The sequence below is a fragment of the Chironomus tepperi genome, unplaced genomic scaffold (assembly GCF_022539635.2).
Source record: "Chironomus tepperi strain 1889 unplaced genomic scaffold, CSIRO-AGI_Ctep_v1 contig_196, whole genome shotgun sequence".
NCBI classification, from domain to species: Eukaryota; Metazoa; Arthropoda; class Insecta; order Diptera; family Chironomidae; genus Chironomus; species Chironomus tepperi.
Genome location: NW_027226318.1, coordinates 2145037 through 2163647, shown reverse-complemented (window position 1 = coordinate 2163647; position 18611 = coordinate 2145037). Strand labels below are relative to the sequence as shown.

The window sequence follows — 18611 nt, the reverse complement described above, 5'->3', positions numbered from 1 at the left end:
TTAATCAGCATCATACAGTCATTATCATTTTTTGGACTTTACATTTTAACGGTACCAAACTTGCATATGGCGCCATGAAACCAGAATGAGCCAGAATGTATCAAAACAAGCTGTCTAAACCTTCTAGAATAATTCCAATGTCCACTTAGCACGTCATTTGACCTTTTCCAGATCATATGAATAAGTTAAACAGATGTTGTTATTCACATTGTAGAGAATCAAGTCAATTATGGTGATTTTGTGGACCAATTTTCTAAAAATTTCATTAAACATCCAGAAATAAGTCACAACATTTTTTACGAGATCTACAAAAAGATCAATAATTTTATTAATTGAAAAGTATTTCTCTAGTTACCACAAAAATGTCTTTCAAGGAAGTAAATTCTCTATTAAGATATAGTCTAAGTTTTGAGGAAATTAAAACATTCACTTTTAAATGAAAGATAAAGGTAAGAGGTAAATACGAAATGCACGAAATTAAGGTTGTATAAAAAAAATTGAAAACGAGTATAAAAAAAAGAATCTACAATTCATCACGAGACTTTTCAACCGTAAGATGACTCTTGACAAAGTCAAACATATCTTCTAAGCTTCTGTTTCCATTATATTCGGTAATCTTTTCACCATTCTTGTAGATGAAAATGGTTGGGAAACCTTGAACGTCTTGCTCGCTGCATAAATCACGATTCTCAGTCAATGTACAGTCAACTTTAGCGATCTTGACCTTCTCGTCACCGACGAATTTCAAGGCCAATTGTTGCCATGTTGGTTGCATTCTCTTGCAATGTCCGCACCTGAATAAATTCACAAAATTAGGAACAAAATTTTAAAAAGTCAAATTTTAAGGATACTTACCATGGAGCAAAGAATTTGATAAAAGTGAGATCATTCTTGATGACTTGTTGGAAGTTATCAGCAGTTAAAGCAACAACAACATCTCCTTCACCTTCTTCTGTGGCTTCTTTTGGTTTTGGTTTTTCTTCTTCCTTTGCTTCCTTGGCTTCTCCGGTCTTTGATGCTAATCTGTTTTCGACATAAGCCTTTAAGTCTTCAACTGTACGTGGGCCACTGTATTTATCAACCTTCTTTGAATCTTCAATCCATAAAAGTGTTGGATATCCCTTAACATCAAAATCTTTGCAAATTGGACGATATTCAGTACAATCGAGTTTAGCAATGTTGACTGACTCATCATGTTCCAATGCTGTAGCCAAATCATTCCAGATTGGAGCAAGACGTTGGCAATGACCGCACCTAAATGATCCAGAGAAATGTTTTCATTATTGAAGTGTACTTTGATCGAGTACTCAAGTGTACTTTGGTATAAATGATGAATCATTGAATATTAAATGTATATAGACTTACCATGGAGCAAAGAATTTGACGAACCAGTTTCCTTTTGAAGTGAGATCTCCGAAATTCTTGTCATTGAGTTCAATAAGACCCTTTAATGGGCTTGGCACAACTTGTTCCTCACCGGCTTCTTCTTCTTCTGTTTCTTTAAGTGTAGATGTTCCTAATTGTTCGTTAATGAATGCAGTTAATGATGGTAAATCACGTGTTGAACGATATTTAACGGGTTGGTCAGCATTGAGTTTGAAGTATTTCAGTGTTGGATAGCTGAAAAATAAAGAAAAAAGTCAGCATACTTGATAACTGAATACCGGCAGATTAATCTTTGTTTACCTTGTAACTTCGTTATCTGAACAAGTTTTATGATTTTCAGTACAGTCAACTTTGGCAATTCTTACTCGGCTCTCTTCCTGAGTATTAAGCATTTCTGCTAATTGATTCCATGTAGGCTTAAGTTTTACGCAGTGTTGACACCTAAAAAGACAAATTTAATACATATCACATTAACGTACTTTCATTATAATTGATAAGCATTTTTTTTTGTTCGAGTAATGATAAGACATCTGTTTTCTATATAGAAGCGGAAGAGACTTTATGAATATGATAATTTGGAATGTATCAAATTTGACCACGTATTAAATTTTTGAATGACTATTTTTATCATCACGAGAATCATCCTTATACATGCATATGTCTCATTTAGAATAGAAAAAATGTTTACAGTTAGTCTGTATGCCTTACTAACACTTCCAATAAAAATGCCGAAATAAAAATGCTCAATATTTGAAAAGTCATCAATTTTTTGTGCCAAACCTGTCTCATTTAGCTCATCAATCATTATGAACGATCATTTACTTACCATGGTGCAAAGAACATGACAAAGAAATTATTTGTCTGGATTACTCCTTCGAAATTTTCGTCTGTAAGGTTTATTGTTGAATCAGCAACTTCTTCCTCATTATTTTCAATATCATTTTCTTCAGAAAATGCACATGCTACGAGCAAACAAACTAATGCTAGTACTTTAAAGTTCATCTTGGACTAGTTTTATTCACTTTATTTATTATAATTAAATAAATTTCTAGGAGAAAATCAGAAAATTTGCTACCAGTCTCAAAACTCGAAAACTTATCAATGCGGAATGAAATGAATGACACAAAATATCAACTGGAATATTTCCAACTTTCCAAAAATTCCACTGGAAAATGAAAACATGTTTTTTGAATTTAACGGTTTTTTATTGTCAGTTTTTTTTTGTATCATATGGAAAGTTTGATTTTAACATTTTTAAGTATTCGTTGTACTTATTTCCTGTACATTATCAATTTTCAAATAATATTCTTCCATTGTAAACTGCTAGTTACTTTTCTTCGATGCCAATTGGTTTTCGACAAAAGATTTTAACGTTTTGAGTGAAGGACGTCCGTGAAATCTGTCAGTTCTCCTTCCATTTTCAAACCATAATATTGTTGGAGAGTTGACGATAAAGTTTTCTTTACAAGTCGTCCATTCGTACTTGACACAATCAATTTTTCCAATGTTTACTGATGCATCTTGTTCCAATACTGATGATAATTTATCCAAAGTTGGTTCAAGGTTCTTAGCATGAATGCACCTGGAATGTCCAAACTGAATTAAAATTCAAATTTAAAGAGTTTATAATTACATCTTACCAAGGGAAGTAGAAATCAACAATCCAACTTCCGTTTGAAGTTAGTTCCTTAAAGTTTTTATCTGTAAGCTCAACGACATTTTGATCTGTTGCAGGCAAATCTAAATTGTCTTGTATGAATTCCATCACATAATGAATATAGTCACTGTCATTTGTGTATGTTATGTCTTCAACTTCATTCACTTTGTATAGTTTCAGAACATAAGATTTGGAAATATCTGCAGCAATGCCATTATCTAAACACGTTTGATTATTCTCATTACAATCTATATATCCAATTTTCAAATTGGCATTGAAAATTTCTGATAGTAAATGCATTGTGATCCGTATATTATGTGATATTTCATTCCTGAAAGTAAGATCCAGTTAGATCCATAAAGGTACAATCAAAATAGTGTTCAAATCCCAAGACTTACTCTGACCAGTAGAATATCACTAAATAATTGTTATCTTTTACACTTTCTGTAAAATTTTGATCTGTCAGCTCAATTGGAAATGCTAAGTATGCGACGTCATCAGATCTATTGGCAGTCAAGCAACTGTGAAGTCTAAAATGTGACATCACAATCAAAATTGTGAATGCAACAGTTGTCTTCATTTGGGTAGCTTCAAGTGACACACTTTGAGTATAGAATTCACATAAGGTTTTCACTGGCAAACGGCTTGAATGAGACTTAGCTTGAAACTAACATCTCGTGCTTTTATACTGATTTTTCAGTATTGCTGATTGACTGATTTACAAATTACAAATGATAGCAACGTCTGTGTGCATATGTTATCAATTAAGCATTACATATGTTGTAGAACCCTTTCTAATCTGCTAACCTTTTATTAGAAACTAACTATGAAGTAACAAGCTTGTTTTAGTCTAGTCAGGGATTTTTCAGAAAAATGAGGAAACTTTTATTTGCACAAATTGGATTATCCACTTTAGTGACGTAATAACTTTATCCTTTTGGGACTTATCGAAGCCATCTTGTGTAATCTAGCAGAGGTCGAAGTCGAGTCAAGTCGACTTCAAGTGTGTCGACTTCGAGCTTTGGAATCAAAGAATAAAAATGCAAGCATCTCTTATTGGCCCAATTGGAGCCTTTTTGGAAATTACCTAAATCTTTAAAGTTTTAAATGCGAATTCATAGAACAGAATATACAGCATGCATCTAAAAACAAGCTTACAATTTACTGCATGCGAAAAAAATTACAAGATTTAGATTCAGTTTTTCCGTAAGTTGAATCATACAAGTGCATATAAATAAGTCTTGCATCCATTTACTCAAGTTTAGTTTATCTTAAAGAATCAGAACAGTAGCATTAGTTCTCAATAAGCTGCTTGCGTAATGACAAATTTGCTAGGATACTTTTTAAGGATATTGATAGGAATTGTTGGAATGTAAGTAGTGCAGTTGACATTAATGTTAAGGCTTCCTAAAAATAAATGTGCTGCAGATTATGAAATTCGACTGGAACGAAAGTCAAAAGTTTAGTGAATTAGCCAAAAGTATGCCTTAATATATGGAAATAGGTCAAAGACTTTCGTACAGGAAATAACGTTATGACTCAGTCTGACTTATGAAAGTTTTATGAATGGACTATAAATTTCCAATAAATCGAGTAATAAATTGAAGCAAATTGATTGATTCTAAATCAAATTAATTGATGCTTCCGGAATTAAAAGTTATGTGCATATTTAAGTCATTTGAGTATGGGAATCTGGGAAAATCACAGTAAACAACGCTTTCTAAATTAACTAAGCAAATCAGAACAATTGCTTACACATTCTGTACTCTTAATTGAATCTAAATTTGCTGGCTAAATCGCCAGCAAAAAAGCTTTGAGGAACTGAATTTAAGCAACTTGATGATGCTAAGAATCTTTAAAAGGATTCATAGACTTATCTAGTTTAACCTCAAATTCATTCTTTCCAGAACTTCCTTAGTCACGTGCCAACTAAGTTCATTTCCTGAAGATTTCAAGTTTGGAATCGGAACATCCAGGTAAGCTAAACTTTGCCTTCTCTTAAGCTTTTAACAATATCCACCTAATTATATCCACTCAGCTACCAAATTGAAGGCGGCTGGAATGCTGATGGCAAAGGAGAGTCGATTTGGGACCATTTGACTCACACCCGACCAGAAAGTATTGTAGACCAAAGTAATGGCGACGTTACGACTGATAGCTATAAAAATGTAAGAATAAATTACACTTGCATCACCTTTATGAAAATTATACGTGTAATTAAGTAGCATTGATCTATTGTTTTTAAATTAGAAAAGCTATTGCCGGATAATTTAAAATTCATAAATCATTTACTGTATCAGATGTACAATTTTGTTGCGAATCTATCGACATCTGTCATTAAATTATAATTGTTAATGTATGATGAGTTTTGGAATATTTATTGCTACCGAGTAGCACATGGATGTGTGAAGGAGTTAAAGGTTATGTTGACAAATCATCCTGATTGGCACTCGTTGAGGTATTGTCTAGTTGACGGCAATGTGGACATTATAGAATAAGTCATTTGGCTAGGAAGCAACTCATAATTAATGCAAATTATCCTCTCATTCTCATTTGAGGAATATTTGGACATAGCTTAGACAGAGGTCCGATATCTTTACCTCGGTCAACAAGGACGTTGGTTCGAGTCCCACTTGCAGTTGAGTGAGTAAACCATCAAGAAACCTCTCTTTGACCCCTCAAGCTATGGTTTTTATGGTTACTTCCCCTGCCCTGATAACTTGAGATTCATTGTTCGATTTAAGGCTTTCAATCCCAGGATTCAGTATATTGTAATCCCGGGATTAAAATACCTAGTTCGATAATTATTGTTTGTTTTGGCTGCTCTCGTTTGATCTAGTTGTTGATCAAGATCGCGTTCCTTAAAATAAAGCAATTTTAAATACAAACTGGATCTAAGTAAATCAACAGAAATGTATCAGCGAAAATTACCTGTTAATGAGTTTGTTGTCAATTTTTTTATGATCTCGTCAGTGCTTAAGCACTTTTAATATACGAGTCTAAATACTTAATCGATCGATTACTGTATTTATCTAGCACTTAATAATTTGCGGCAAATATTCAGAATGGAAATGATTAAAAATTTTATTAAATAAGTTTATTTTAATATTTAAGGCAGTCTTGACATAATAATCATGCGGATTTTATTGCTTATAATTTTTAGTGGAAACGTGATGTTGAATTAGTTCGAGAGTTGGGTGTTGACATTTATCGATTTTCAATCTCATGGCCAAGAATATTACCAAATGGATATAAAAATCACATCAATAAAGCTGGGATAGATTACTATAATAACATCATTAATGGTAATTCATGCACACCTGATCATGCCATTAATTCCTAACTAATATACTTAATACGCAGCACTTCTTGCTTACAATATAACTCCGATGGTTACTATTTATCATTGGGATTTACCACAGAAGCTTCAAGACGGCCTCGGTGGATGGACGAATTCTGAGATAGTTGATGTCTATGCTGATTATGCGGAAGTTCTATTCGAGCAGTTTGGCGATCGAGTCAAGATGTGGACGACATTCAATGAACGTATGTACTGATTCCATTGCTTATACTTAATGGATATCTACAACTATGCTGTAATTCAATTTGTTGCTTATCTATACAGCATCGGATAGAAACATTCATTTTGTAGCAATAAATTTAGCACCTTCTGTCTTAGCTGTCATCATATCATTAGCAATAACTCACATTGACATTTGCTTATTCCATTCGCAGCATGGCACATCTGTGAACAAGCTTACGGACAACACTACATGGCACCTTCTTTTGATATTCCGGGAATTCCTATTTATTTATGTGGACATAATTTATTGAAAGCACATGCCAAAGTTTACCATATGTACAAACTTAAATTCAAACATCAGAAAGGTATGACTTCCTTAATGATACAGTTCAAGATCATAAAATGAGTTCTTAAAGACTTTGTAATGAATAACACATTAAATTTACAGCAATACCTTAATTAAACTTGTTGGGAAATAATAATGTGATCTCATTAGCCAATATGCTTCTTAGGACGTAATATTGAGTCATGCTTAGGGTGACTATATGCTGGTTATTTGAGGATTTTGTGGGAATCACACGAATGTCCTTAAATAATGTGGATCTGAAGATTGATGACTATTTTCAGATCCATCAATAAGTGACTTGATTCCACAAATATCAATCAGTTCCATAGCTATCTAGACATCCAGCTCAAACTACCGGCAGTTAACGCTAATTAAATAATTAATGATATTGTATTCTTTTAATTATTTGATACAGGTACGATAGGTATAACTGCAGACATTACTACACCTCATCCATTAAAGCATAATGAGCATGATTACGAAGCTGTTGAACGAAATTTTCAGTTCTATATTGGCTGGTTTATGCATCCTATTTACTCCAAAATAGGAAATTATCCAAAGGTAATGATTGAACGTATTAAGGAACTGAGTCATCAACAGGGTTTTTCAAAGTCTCGATTGCCGTCATTTACTGACCATGAAATAAAATTGATACAGAATACATCTGATTTCTTTGGAATCAATACATATACGTCGTTCCTTGTTACACTTAATGATGATGATAAAAATCCAGCTAAACATCGTGTACCGTCATTCCAACATGATATGGGAGTTATTGAGACACAAGATGAAAGTTGGGATAAAAGTGGATCACCTTGGCTAAGAGTAAGTTGTGATTGTCGTCACGTGCGAACGACCCTTTAAATCATCAAATGCTATTTCATGCAAAAAAAGCACTGCAGCATAAATATTAAGCATAATAAATCATACATATTAATCTTTTTGCATAAATGCAGGTTCATCCACCAGGAATACGCCATATGTTAAATTGGATACGAAAAGAATACGACAATCCCGTCGTTTACGTAACAGAAAATGGTGTGAGTGATAAAGGAGGATTGAATGACGTCAAGCGTGTCGAGTATTTCAATTCATATTTGACATCTATTTTAAACGCAATGAATGATGGGTGTAATGTCAGAGGCTATATTGCGTGGAGCTTAATGGATTCTTATGAGTGGAAAGCTGGATATACTGAAAAATTCGGTCTCTATCACGTAAGATAATTTGATTATTTTTAGGTATTGATGCTGACTATAAATATTCAAATTTTGTAGGTCGACTTTAAATCACCTGACAAGACCAGAACACCGAAAATGTCAGCAAAAGTTTATAAAAATATCGTAAAGACGCATAAAGTGGATTGGAATTATATGCCGTATGTGGATGACAAATCAGGAACAACATCGACTAAATTATCTATTCTATTAATATGTATTTTAGTAACTTTAAATGCATTTAAGCTGTCGTGAGGTAAAATTGTCAATTGACTTTTATTTCTTTACATTGTAAGCAGTACTTGTTATTGTCACATTTTTTAAATGCAATAAATTTATCGTCTATCAGAACGGACGTAAGGAACACAATATCGTTAACTTTCATTAATTTTGTCAAAATCGATCACAATTTTCGAGTGATTTGGAACAAATTGTCGGTATTTAATACCTGCTGCTTCTAGTAGTCTCTTTGATGCAATGGTATGTGCTTTGTCAGCGTGTTTATCAGAACAATAAACTACTTCCTTAATGCGTGATTGTATGATGATTTTTGAGCACTCGTTGCATGGAAATAAGGCTACATATAATGTACAGCCTTTAACATCTATACTATTCTTATTAAGAATTGCGTTGACTTCAGCATGGCATACATACATGTATTTATTTTTCAGTGGATCATCAGAATTCTTCGACCAAGGAAAAATGTCATCGCTGCAATTTAATGGCAATCCGTTGTATCCAATTGCGACAATTTTTTTGTCGTCGTCAACAATACATGCACCAACTTGAGTCGCTGGATCTTTACTTCTTTGTGCTGCCAGAAAAGCAATGCCCATGAAATATTCTTCCCATTCTGTGAATTTAATTAAGAATTTTAATGAATTTGTTATTTTTGTTAACAAATTTTATTCATTACCTAAGTAATCTTTCCTTTTTGCACTCTCTTCTTCATCGAAGAATTTTATTTTTGATATATTCATTATCTCGTCAACTGATCCGTTCGTATTAGCTGTCATTATTAATTAATTTAACAAAGAAATAGTTTTATCAAAATTTGATAAACAATAACTACATGTGCTGGAAGTTTTAACTAAAATACTGGAATATTCCAATAAAATTATTTGAATTTCAAAAAACCGTTACGAAAATTTAAAAAAAAGTGAAGTTTTAAAGTGTTGATCAAGTGAAATAAGTTGACAGAATGATTGAAACTGACTGAATAGCAAGGTAAGTAATGTAACTTTGTTATTTATAGATGGATACAATCCAAACATTCGGAAACTTTGTTAAATCATACCTGAAAATTAAATTAAGTAAACATCTGAAAAAACACAAACTTATAGCTGTAAAAAAAGGCCAAATCATTGTTAATCACAACTCAATATCAAGATACAATCTGTAAAATCTCGAATAAGCATGAAAAAGCAGCAATTTTTCTGGTTTTTCTTCTCTTTTTTGTAGGATTTTCTCAGTTCACAAAACTTTATTTCTCTTTTCTTACTGGATGTATTTTAAAGTTCTTCTTGTTTTCTCTGTATCATTCATTTAAATTTTTTTTATTCATTTTATGTTCTGGATGTGAATTTTGTTTCATATACTCTTCAATTTTTATAATATTAAACTCTATTGAAGATGAGAAATGGAACTATGTGAATTTGTAAGTGTGTGATATATTAATTAAGTGCAATAGGATTCTCAAGTGAAAACGGTTGAGGGAGGGGAAAATTGAATGAAAATGGGTTTTATGTTTTGCTTAAAATTTTAATAGGATTTATGATGGTAGAAACAGTCAATCTCTCAAGATATTTATGTGTAATACATTATGGCTGTATATAATCAATTTTGTCATAATAGACATTAATGACACATTTATATTTTTTGAAACAATAAGAAACGAAACAGCAGCGACTGTAAAAATCATCAATTTTTGATCTTAAATATTTATCGTAAAACTTTATGCAGCTCTTTCTTTTCCAAAAATTTTTCTATATATTTTTTTTGTTAATTTTTTTTCACATTATTTTTTATCATAACAACATAAGAGGTCAAGGTAAATATACCTTAAGTGCTCTCATAATGGTGATGGCTTCCTCAAAAGCATGTCTGCTCTGTTAAAAGCTTTGGCATATTTTACCTCGAGAAATAGTCTAATAATAATGATAATGAAACATAAAACATCACATGAATAGTTTTATCAGTGCAATATTCTCTTGATTCAATTACTCGAGCGATGCAGTCTTTAAATTTGTCACGTGACTGTTGCACTTCAGAAGTGTGACATTCGACTGTTGCATAATGTTTGAATTTACAGCATTTTTGACTTTATTTGTGTTGAGTGACAGTCATCAGATTGTCACACAACAGTTGCAACCATGTGTCTGGTTACACAATTAAGATGTGCATTTGTGATAATGTCTTTGCAACATGACAGTAATTAAATTGTCATTCAACAGTGTCGCAACCATGTGACAGTCAAAATCATACAACTTTCATGTTTCTGTCACGTGTCAGGGTATAAAGACTTGCATCTCTCGAATGTGTTTATTTGTGTGAATTGCAGAACTAAGGCAGAAAAGAAAAACTAAAAAGCTCAATATTCTGAACTTTAATTGAACAATTATGCTTATGTTTCAATAAATTTTTTCTTGCAATAATCATTTTTTATTTATAATCTCATTATGTAACCTTATGATTTGTTTTATTTATGTTCATTAGTTCTTTGTAAATCTTCTTCTTCTTCTTGGGGGAGATAGATAAAAGTTAATTATATTATATAATAATTTTCTTTATAAAATTTTAAATACACATGCATAACATTATGATGTCTTAGCTTTTTCCATCTTTTTTTTTTAAGGATAGGATAAAATTCGAAATTTTTCATTCTTTCTTTAGCCTCATCGATAAATCTGAATAATTAATAATAATCTTAATAGAAAATAGTTTTTTTTTCATTTATTTTCAACATTGTTTTCACATTTCTTCATTTTTATTTTCTTTTTTTGTAAAAAATAGTCCCCGAATTGCCATCCAAAGTACATTTCCTTGCCATAATATTATTTTTTATGTTAAAAACTTTCGCAATCTGAATCATTTGATAAGTTTTTGTTTGTGATTTTTTTTTTTTGTTTTATCTTATTTTATTTTTTTATGGCAAAAATATTATAGTAATTGTTCTTAGATAAGTGTACTGATGTGCAATTCGTGACTTGCTAGCTGCCTGTTAAAGGTTCTGATAAAAAGCTCATTGCGACGTGCTTCAGGGCATATACATACATATATACTCATCTGCAACGAGGCAATTCGCTCTAATTTTTCTTATTTTTTTCGTGAAATAATAATCAAAGATTTGATGCTCTTGGGCTGTCGAGATTTCGAATTTACTGACTGAGATGAAAAGTTTTTTTAAAGTTTCTGGAAATACTTTATTTTTCTTGTGTGTAAAATCTTCAATTAATTGAAATTTGATGGTAATTCACTATTAATGCTCTGTAAAATTGGAAATTTGATGGAATTAATCTCCAACTACTGAGAAGCACAACAAAGGAATGTCAATCTAATGTGGCACAACATGTGACATGTAGATTACCACTTCTATGTTGTGCATCTCAGCATACTCATTACTGTAAATTCGAAATCATCAAAATTACACCAAAGGAAGCATCTCAGCCTTGACAGAAAACGTACAAACAATTATTGGATATAAAAAGATGATAAATGATTGCGCATATAATTTATTTCACATGTCCCAAAGAGAGAGATAAAAATTCATGTTTATTATAATTTTTTTTAAATTTTTTCATGTTTAAATAAAGACAATCATATGACAACATGGCAAGATGCAGATAATTAAAGCTGCTAAATGGCTGTTGCATATAGACACAAATTCAAATTACAATAAAAATATATTTGTAAATACTCCATCTTTGCATCATCCATAATTAGTGTTGTAATTCTTAATATTTTGATCAAAAAACACCTTTCGATTATTTTTTTTTTGTAATATTTTTGTTAAAATTCTTATTAATATAGAAATATTTTTTTCTTTATGTATGAATGTTAATTCCATTTGTCCATTGTTCCTTTAGCCATTGTTCGAGCCATTAAATGTTTGTTATCATGAGTTTATCATCATCATTAGTTTTTGAGAGAAAAGGTATTTGTTTGGCGGCAGAAATTAAAAGCTTATGAGACCAAATCTCATTAACATCTTGTAGACTTTTCAATCTGCTAACCAAATATTTTTTAATAATTATTTTTATTTTCTTCAGTCTCATAAAAAATTATTTAAATTAAATTAAAGAATGTTGTCTGTTTAAGAGCTTTCATGAAATTATTTATATTCGTTTTATGACCTCTGATAGTTTTAGAGCAGCAGCTCGATTTCATCATGCTCCTTTGCAGCGCTTTTAAAATTAAAATATGTTTATATAATATTTATCTAAGATGTTCTCGCTTAAAGGTGTGTTCAAGGCTCCATACCCGAGATTATAATCCTTTATCAAGAATTATAGTCTTCAAGGAATGCAGGAGCATTGAATCAATAAGCAACAGTGAATTGAATGAGGTAATGGATCCTAAAATATCCTTTTTTCAGCTTTTGTTTCTAATTCTAACCATAAGCTCCTTAAGTCACATCTTGAGAGTCGTTAATATGTCCTCATTTAGGTATTCAAGAGCTTTGGGCATATCCGATATTTTGTTATTAGAACATGTTTCCAAAAAGGCTCAAAAGTATTAAAATATGACCTTTTGTGTGCCAATTTTGAAAATGTGTGTCTTGTTGGAATTGCTTTAATGTTAAGGAAGCAACGAGAATGTCAAACGTGTGGCAACATTGTTGACAGTATTACAATGAATACTAATGCATTGCTAGTTTTAATTATCAATTAATCTACGATTTGATGCTACTAAATTCCATTTTCATCCCACTGTAACTTGAGCTTACTTAACATTAAAATGTTGCACAATTCAGAACTTTAAGATTTCTTTATTTCATCTCCTAGAGTCTTAAAGGAAAATTACTTCCTTCTCCTCACAAAGAATGCTTTTTCAAAGTTTTAATGCTTCCTTTTTCTTTTTAATTTTAAGTGCATAGCAAATAAAGCTCTAGGATCTAAATTGCCATCATTAATTCACCAGAAGCTGGTCTACCTTGAGCGAGAACAATTTAATCTAAAAAAATTCCAACTTCCATAAACTTTTTCAATTTAACTACTCAACATTTTTTTCCATTTTTAAATAAATTCAAATTCATCAGATATGAAAAATAAAAAATGTAGGAACAAGAATAAACTACAATAAAATGAGCGTTTTCTCTTCGTTTATCTTTTTCATCAAGAAAAAATATATTTCTTTTTGTGCAAAAAAACTTTCCTAATCTGCACAATTCAGTGATGGCATTTTAATGATTGTAGTATGAATGTTGCATTATATGCATTGTTGCAAGGATGATAAATGGCTGACACGGTTGGAATATTGTGGAATTCTTTAGCTACTACGTTGCAACAACATGACAAGCACGTTGTGATAACAAGAAATCTATGTAGCTACAACGTGGCAACCACGTTGCAAGAACATGGAAACCACAAATCTACAATGTGGCAGTCACTTAGAAATCATGCAAAAATGACTTATCTGCGACATTCAAGCAACATCTATTAAAACGCCATTACCATCATTTGCTGATTATTGTTCTTTTTAAAAAATTAAAAACTTGTGCATATAAATAGAGAAAATCTTCAATTATGTATAAGAAAATAAATCTCTACTTCCACTGATTTCAAGAAGATATATAATAATTATCATGATTAATGTATACAATTCTTTATACTTTATGAAGCCATATTTCATTCTTTATTTAGTTTTTTTTTTTTGTGACGGAGCAAAAATCGTCATCATGTTCATGTCATTGTGAATGATTTGCTTTAAAAAAATTATGAAAATTCACAATAATTCCATTATTAAATTTTTTTTGATTGTATGATTCATTTTTTTTTGTATACAAATATAGAGAGAGATATAAAGAGAAAGAGAGAGGTACATGTGTGATTAAATATATAATTTTTTCTTGTTCAATATGTGTGAGTGTATTTAACCATGTGTGTATGTGTGTATGTGTGTCTGTGTGTATTTTAAAAAATAAATTTTTTTAATTTTGTGTTTGCATCCCTGGTTTTAATCATCATTTATCATTTATGCATAATAAATAAATTAATGTATATTTTTATCATCAGGATCTCAAATGTCCCTTCTCATTTTTGACATAGACGTAAAGTGAGAGAGAATATTTCTATTTATTAGTGTCAGGCACTGCAACATTGCAATCCGACCTACATTCAAGCTTGCGGGCTGGATAGACAAAAATGAATGTAGAGATTAATTTGTAAATTGTCACAACCTGTATGATAATTTGAGTATGTCTCTCATCCTCATTGTACTTATCATTATGAAGAAGCTTGAGTCCATCTGACATTAAGTAAGTTTCACATTCAATTACAATTTAAATTCCATTGTTCAATTGATTTGAACAATCCTCAAAAATGGTATGATATATATTAATTTTATGATTTTTTTTTATCCATCATTCTTAAATGTTTTTTCCATTTTTTTTTTTTTGCAATATATAATGAATAAAATACTTGATGCCCTTATTAAGCTAATTAAAGAATATTTTTTTGTGTCTCAGTTTTCTCGACTTTTTTTTTTCCATATTTCTCCAATATTATTCTCAAAATTTTTAAATGGGATAATAAGAATATATACTTTATATAATGTCATAATATAATGACCCTCCCCAAGCATTACGCGAGGAGTATAAGATTAATACATACGTCAACTTACAGAGAGATGTAATAATTTTTTTAAAATGCTGTTTCTTCCATTGTTCAATTGAATTTTTTTTATTTTAAAGATGTTAAATGACTTTTTATGATGCTTGATGGTTTCATTTAGGTGACTTTTAACGTCCGGTATCATCATACCTTTCCATTTCTTTCATTTATCATTTTTAAGCTGTTGTTGTTGTCTGTTGGTCATCAAAAAGGGATTTTTTCTCATTTTTTTTTTGCTTTATAGATTAATATATATATTGGATAATATACACAAACATGTATGCACAACATCAAAATTAAATTGACATAAATATTGATGTGATTTAATCTTCTTTCATTGTTTGTGTACTGTTGGTAATTCTTAACAATTTTTATTCCTCATCTTTTTTTTTTGGATTTTTTTAATTATTTTTTTTTTGAATAGGATACTTTAAGGTCCAGAAATTAGAAGAAATAGAAAGAACGAAACTAAAAACTCACCACTCTAAATGCTTTTTTTTTGTTCAATAATTTTTCATTTTTGAGAAATGTTTTTTTCTGTCCGCGACTTATTGGCGGTACATAAGTAAGTTATGCTTAATGTAATTTATACATTTATTAATTTTTTCATTAATTATTTCATTATATTTAATTATTAATTAAGATTAAGATTAAGTTTTTGTTTTGGTTGCGCCTTATCCTTTTGTTTCGTTAGCCGGTTTGTCATCGTTTTTCTCATTTTGATTCTCTTGCTCTTTTGGGGATGCCTGCTGATCTTTTTGTTGCTGTTGTGGTTTCTCCTTTTCCAAATCACGTTTCTCCGTGCTCTGGGTCTGCGGAAGAGCTTTAAGGATTGCATGAACCTCCTCGGCGACTGCCGTAAGTACAAATTCAAATTGCTGTCGTGTCTCTACAAGGCCTGCTCGTTGATCTCGAAGATGTTCGAGCGTTGCGGCAATATCGATCTCGCGAGCACCTTTATTCATTCGGCCGAGCACAAGATCGAGAAGAATATATGCACCTGTTCGTCCAGCACCATTACTGTGGAATACAAAGTCATTAATATGCTGTAATTTAATGAAAATGTCCTGAAATTTACCTGCTATGAACTACAATTGGACATGATCTACCACGATAGGACTTATTGACTTTCCTTCTAAATTCTAAGAGAGCCTTTGCGGACAAAGGTATACCACCTTGTGGCCACGAAAGGAAGTGGAACTGTGTGACTGTTCGTGTTTCACCAGTTCGAAGATTTTTCAAATAGAATGATCTAACTAAGTATTCATCACACCACACATGCTCGGAAACAAGATGCACTTCATAAATATGATACACTTCGGCGCCTTCCTCAGGCCAATATCGTGCACAAGCACTTTCGCCATTCTCTTGAAGACGACATAAGGCAACAAGAACAACACATCCTTGCTCCCACACCATCTGCCAGAAATGAGCAAGAGTCGATTGTAATGGAGCTTGTGCTGCAATATATGCTGGGGCACGTGGATCATGATCAGTCTGGTGATTAAAGAGAGATTAAATATTAGAAATGTCATGGAATGGAGGTGGAGAATAATAATCCTTACAATTGTTGATGCATTGATGTAATCCATACCCTCAGCATTGGCAAGATGATTAAGTACAACTCTAGAATGATCGAAGGGAAGTGGTGCTCCAATACGATTAAATGATGAGCACTCTTCTTGAAGTGCAGCTTCACGAGCACCGGGTTCAGCTTCATAACGACATAATGCTTCCCATTCTCGCTGTAAACGTCCCTTATTTCGTAAATGATCTTCCATATATGATAATACCATATGTCCAGTAGAAATGTCCATATTTGATAAAGCCGGTTCTTCACTCCATGATGATGTACTTGAACGTGATGATGGTGGTTTTTCGTTCTCCTTTGATAGTGATGCTACACGAGCTGAAGATGTATCATTTTTACCTGCCATGCGAGCACGACATAGTTCTTGATAATCCTTACTTGTCGTTTCCGTTCCAGATAATCCTGCTTGAAGGTTATTTAGCTTATCCTTTCGGTACGAGAAGCGACGATAGACAAGAAGGAGAAGCCCACAGAGAGCGACGGCACATCCAAAGGCAAGCAGAATCATTAAATAAATGATTTTTGTCATATCAGTGCCGTCGGCAATTTCCATTTTTGGGGTATTAATGTCATTCTCGTAATCCTTTACTTTATCACCAACGCCCGCGCGCAATACCAATACACCCAAACGACGAGATAAATTGTTTTTAAATCTGCTATCGTTGATGGATTTGGCAACATCAAGTGCTGTCTTCTTCTCTGGATTTGGTTCTACGCGGAATGATACTTCATGTCTATCGACACGTGTATGTGTGAAGAAGTTCTGAAGGTTTAACATTTCAGCAAGTGCCTGTACAATACGTGCACCATCTTTCCAGTCGTCAATTGAGTTCTTAAGTATGACATGAGCATATTCAGTATCAACTGAATAATTTGCATGATCAAAATCGTTGTGCATTTGTTTCTTCATTTTTGGTAATTCATCGATTTTCATATGTGCTGGTAGATGTTCCAAATTTCTATCATCCATTTTCGGTGGTTCATGTGGTGATTGAGACGATGGTGGGATTTGTGGTGGCTGTGGTCCAGGTTTCTTTACATCCAATCGTTCGTGTCGTTGGAATCCCATGATACTCTGCAAAAGATTTGCTGCTGCATCATTTGATGGATTTGGTACATAGACAAGTCCACCTTCGGTATATACTCCGCCATCACCATTTGTATCGTCACGGAAATTGGCAAGCATGTCACGATGTGACAAATATACTGTTGGTAAATCATTTGCTTCCGCTTCTTCTTCATCATAATCATATACACGACGATGATGGGTGTTTTTACCATTGAAAAAATTAGGTTCAGCATCATCATCCATTTGATACCTTTGGATATTCTTTTCGGGTATATGTTCAGTTTTTGCAACTTCACGGAATGATGTAGATCTTGAATCCTCTGATGCTAATTGCCTTTCAGCATCTTGCACGTCCTCGAAAGCTTCTTCTTGCATTTCATTGAGCATTTCCTTAAGTTCTTCAGCTTTCATTAATTCTTCTTCGTGTTCCTTAAAATGTGATCCACTTCGTCGATTGTCACGTTCAAAATATGGAGGCATTGGCCGTTGTTGCTCTTCAAATTCACCATCTGGTATTATGTCATCGAAAATTGATTCTTTTTGATGATTTTGCTCTTGCATTTTACGACCCTGTTGCTCATATTCAGCCATCATTCGATGTAATTCCATGCGATTCTTTATATCGCTTATTCGATTTTGTAGGTCATTAGACTGCTCTTCCTCAACTTCTGGATCGAACATTTCACGTGCTCCCGATGATGACGATGATGGTTGTTGTAACATTAATTCGCGTTGAAGAAATTCATATTGGTCAGGTGATAGAGTTTCATCCACAGATGGACGTGAATGATGTCGCTGTTGTTGTTGTTGTTGTTGGCGACTTGGTATGGGGATTTGTTCGTATCTAGATTTTAGAAATGATTAAATGAGAAAAGATATGCTTACTGAACTGTAAGTTCTAATTATTTTTTAAGAAGCTTCAATTGCTAGAAAAAATGTCCTCGTTTTGCGCCATTGATTTTGGATTAATTTGTTTTCGAATTTTAGGCATG

At 32.3% G+C, this 18611-nt stretch overlaps 5 protein-coding genes across 6 annotated transcripts in view; 1 reads left to right on the top strand and 4 right to left on the bottom strand.

Annotated features, from left to right (window-relative positions):
• Positions 1–344: 344 nt before the first annotated feature.
• Positions 345–2495, bottom strand: LOC139089778 (thioredoxin domain-containing protein 5 homolog). Its single transcript, XM_070639381.1, has 5 exons — positions 2213–2495; positions 1687–1827; positions 1366–1620; positions 856–1254; positions 345–794 (listed from the first exon to the last, which is right to left on the bottom strand). Exons 1-5 carry the CDS (start codon positions 2386–2388, stop codon positions 524–526), a joined length of 1242 nt encoding a protein of 413 aa, XP_070495482.1. The 5' UTR covers positions 2389–2495; the 3' UTR covers positions 345–523.
• Positions 2496–2709: 214 nt separating this feature from the next.
• LOC139089990 (thioredoxin domain-containing protein 5 homolog) lies at positions 2710–3623 on the bottom strand. Its single transcript, XM_070639655.1, has 3 exons — positions 3442–3623; positions 3027–3374; positions 2710–2968 (listed from the first exon to the last, which is right to left on the bottom strand). Exons 1-3 carry the CDS (start codon positions 3621–3623, stop codon positions 2710–2712), a joined length of 789 nt encoding a protein of 262 aa, XP_070495756.1.
• Positions 3624–4324: 701 nt separating this feature from the next.
• LOC139089769 (myrosinase 1) lies at positions 4325–8488 on the top strand. Its single transcript, XM_070639373.1, has 9 exons — positions 4325–4415; positions 4951–5019; positions 5082–5211; positions 6207–6348; positions 6407–6589; positions 6779–6931; positions 7328–7737; positions 7869–8129; positions 8190–8488. The coding sequence occupies exons 1-9, from the start codon at positions 4363–4365 to the stop codon at positions 8382–8384; spliced, it is 1596 nt and encodes a 531-aa protein (XP_070495474.1). The 5' UTR covers positions 4325–4362; the 3' UTR covers positions 8385–8488.
• Positions 8377–9208, bottom strand: LOC139089783 (deoxycytidylate deaminase). The gene is made up of 2 exons (XM_070639389.1): positions 9046–9208; positions 8377–8982 (listed from the first exon to the last, which is right to left on the bottom strand). The coding sequence occupies exons 1-2, from the start codon at positions 9143–9145 to the stop codon at positions 8504–8506; spliced, it is 579 nt and encodes a 192-aa protein (XP_070495490.1). The 5' UTR covers positions 9146–9208; the 3' UTR covers positions 8377–8503.
• Positions 9209–9560: 352 nt separating this feature from the next.
• IA-2 (tyrosine phosphatase IA-2) overlaps positions 9561–18611 on the bottom strand; it is a 28382-nt gene continuing 19331 nt past the window's right edge. For both annotated transcript variants that reach the window (XM_070639365.1, XM_070639366.1), the window contains 3 exons: positions 16525–18463; positions 16038–16456; positions 9561–15979 (listed from right to left, as the gene is read on the bottom strand). In XM_070639365.1, coding sequence (XP_070495466.1) covers positions 15634–15979; positions 16038–16456; positions 16525–18463 — 2704 coding nt within the window. In that variant the 3' untranslated portion in view covers positions 9561–15633. The remainder of the gene's footprint in view (positions 15980–16037; positions 16457–16524; positions 18464–18611) is intronic.

Bases quoted from the DNA above. Each gene is read 5' to 3' on its own strand.
- LOC139089778 (XM_070639381.1), bottom strand. From the start codon at position 2,388: ATGAACTTTAAAGTACTAGCATTAGTTTGTTTGCTCGTAGCATGTGCA. The intron at 1,828-2,212 runs GTAAGTAAATGA...TTGTCTTTTTAG, and splicing joins GTCATGTTCTTTGCACCATG to GTGTCAACACTGCGTAAAAC. The intron at 795-855 runs GTAAGTATCCTT...GAATTTATTCAG, and splicing joins ATCAAATTCTTTGCTCCATG to GTGCGGACATTGCAAGAGAA.
- LOC139089990 (XM_070639655.1), bottom strand. From the start codon at position 3,623: ATGAAGACAACTGTTGCATTCACAATTTTGATTGTGATGTCACATTTT. The intron at 3,375-3,441 runs GTAAGTCTTGGG...TCTTACTTTCAG, and splicing joins GTGATATTCTACTGGTCAGA to GAATGAAATATCACATAATA. The intron at 2,969-3,026 runs GTAAGATGTAAT...TGGACATTCCAG, and splicing joins GTTGATTTCTACTTCCCTTG to GTGCATTCATGCTAAGAACC.
- LOC139089769 (XM_070639373.1), top strand. From the start codon at position 4,363: ATGACAAATTTGCTAGGATACTTTTTAAGGATATTGATAGGAATTGTT. The intron at 4,416-4,950 runs GTAAGTAGTGCA...CATTCTTTCCAG, and splicing joins TTGATAGGAATTGTTGGAAT to AACTTCCTTAGTCACGTGCC. The intron at 5,212-6,206 runs GTAAGAATAAAT...TATAATTTTTAG, and splicing joins CGACTGATAGCTATAAAAAT to TGGAAACGTGATGTTGAATT.
- LOC139089783 (XM_070639389.1), bottom strand. From the start codon at position 9,145: ATGACAGCTAATACGAACGGATCAGTTGACGAGATAATGAATATATCA. The intron at 8,983-9,045 runs GTAATGAATAAA...TTAAATTCACAG, and splicing joins AAAAAGGAAAGATTACTTAG to AATGGGAAGAATATTTCATG.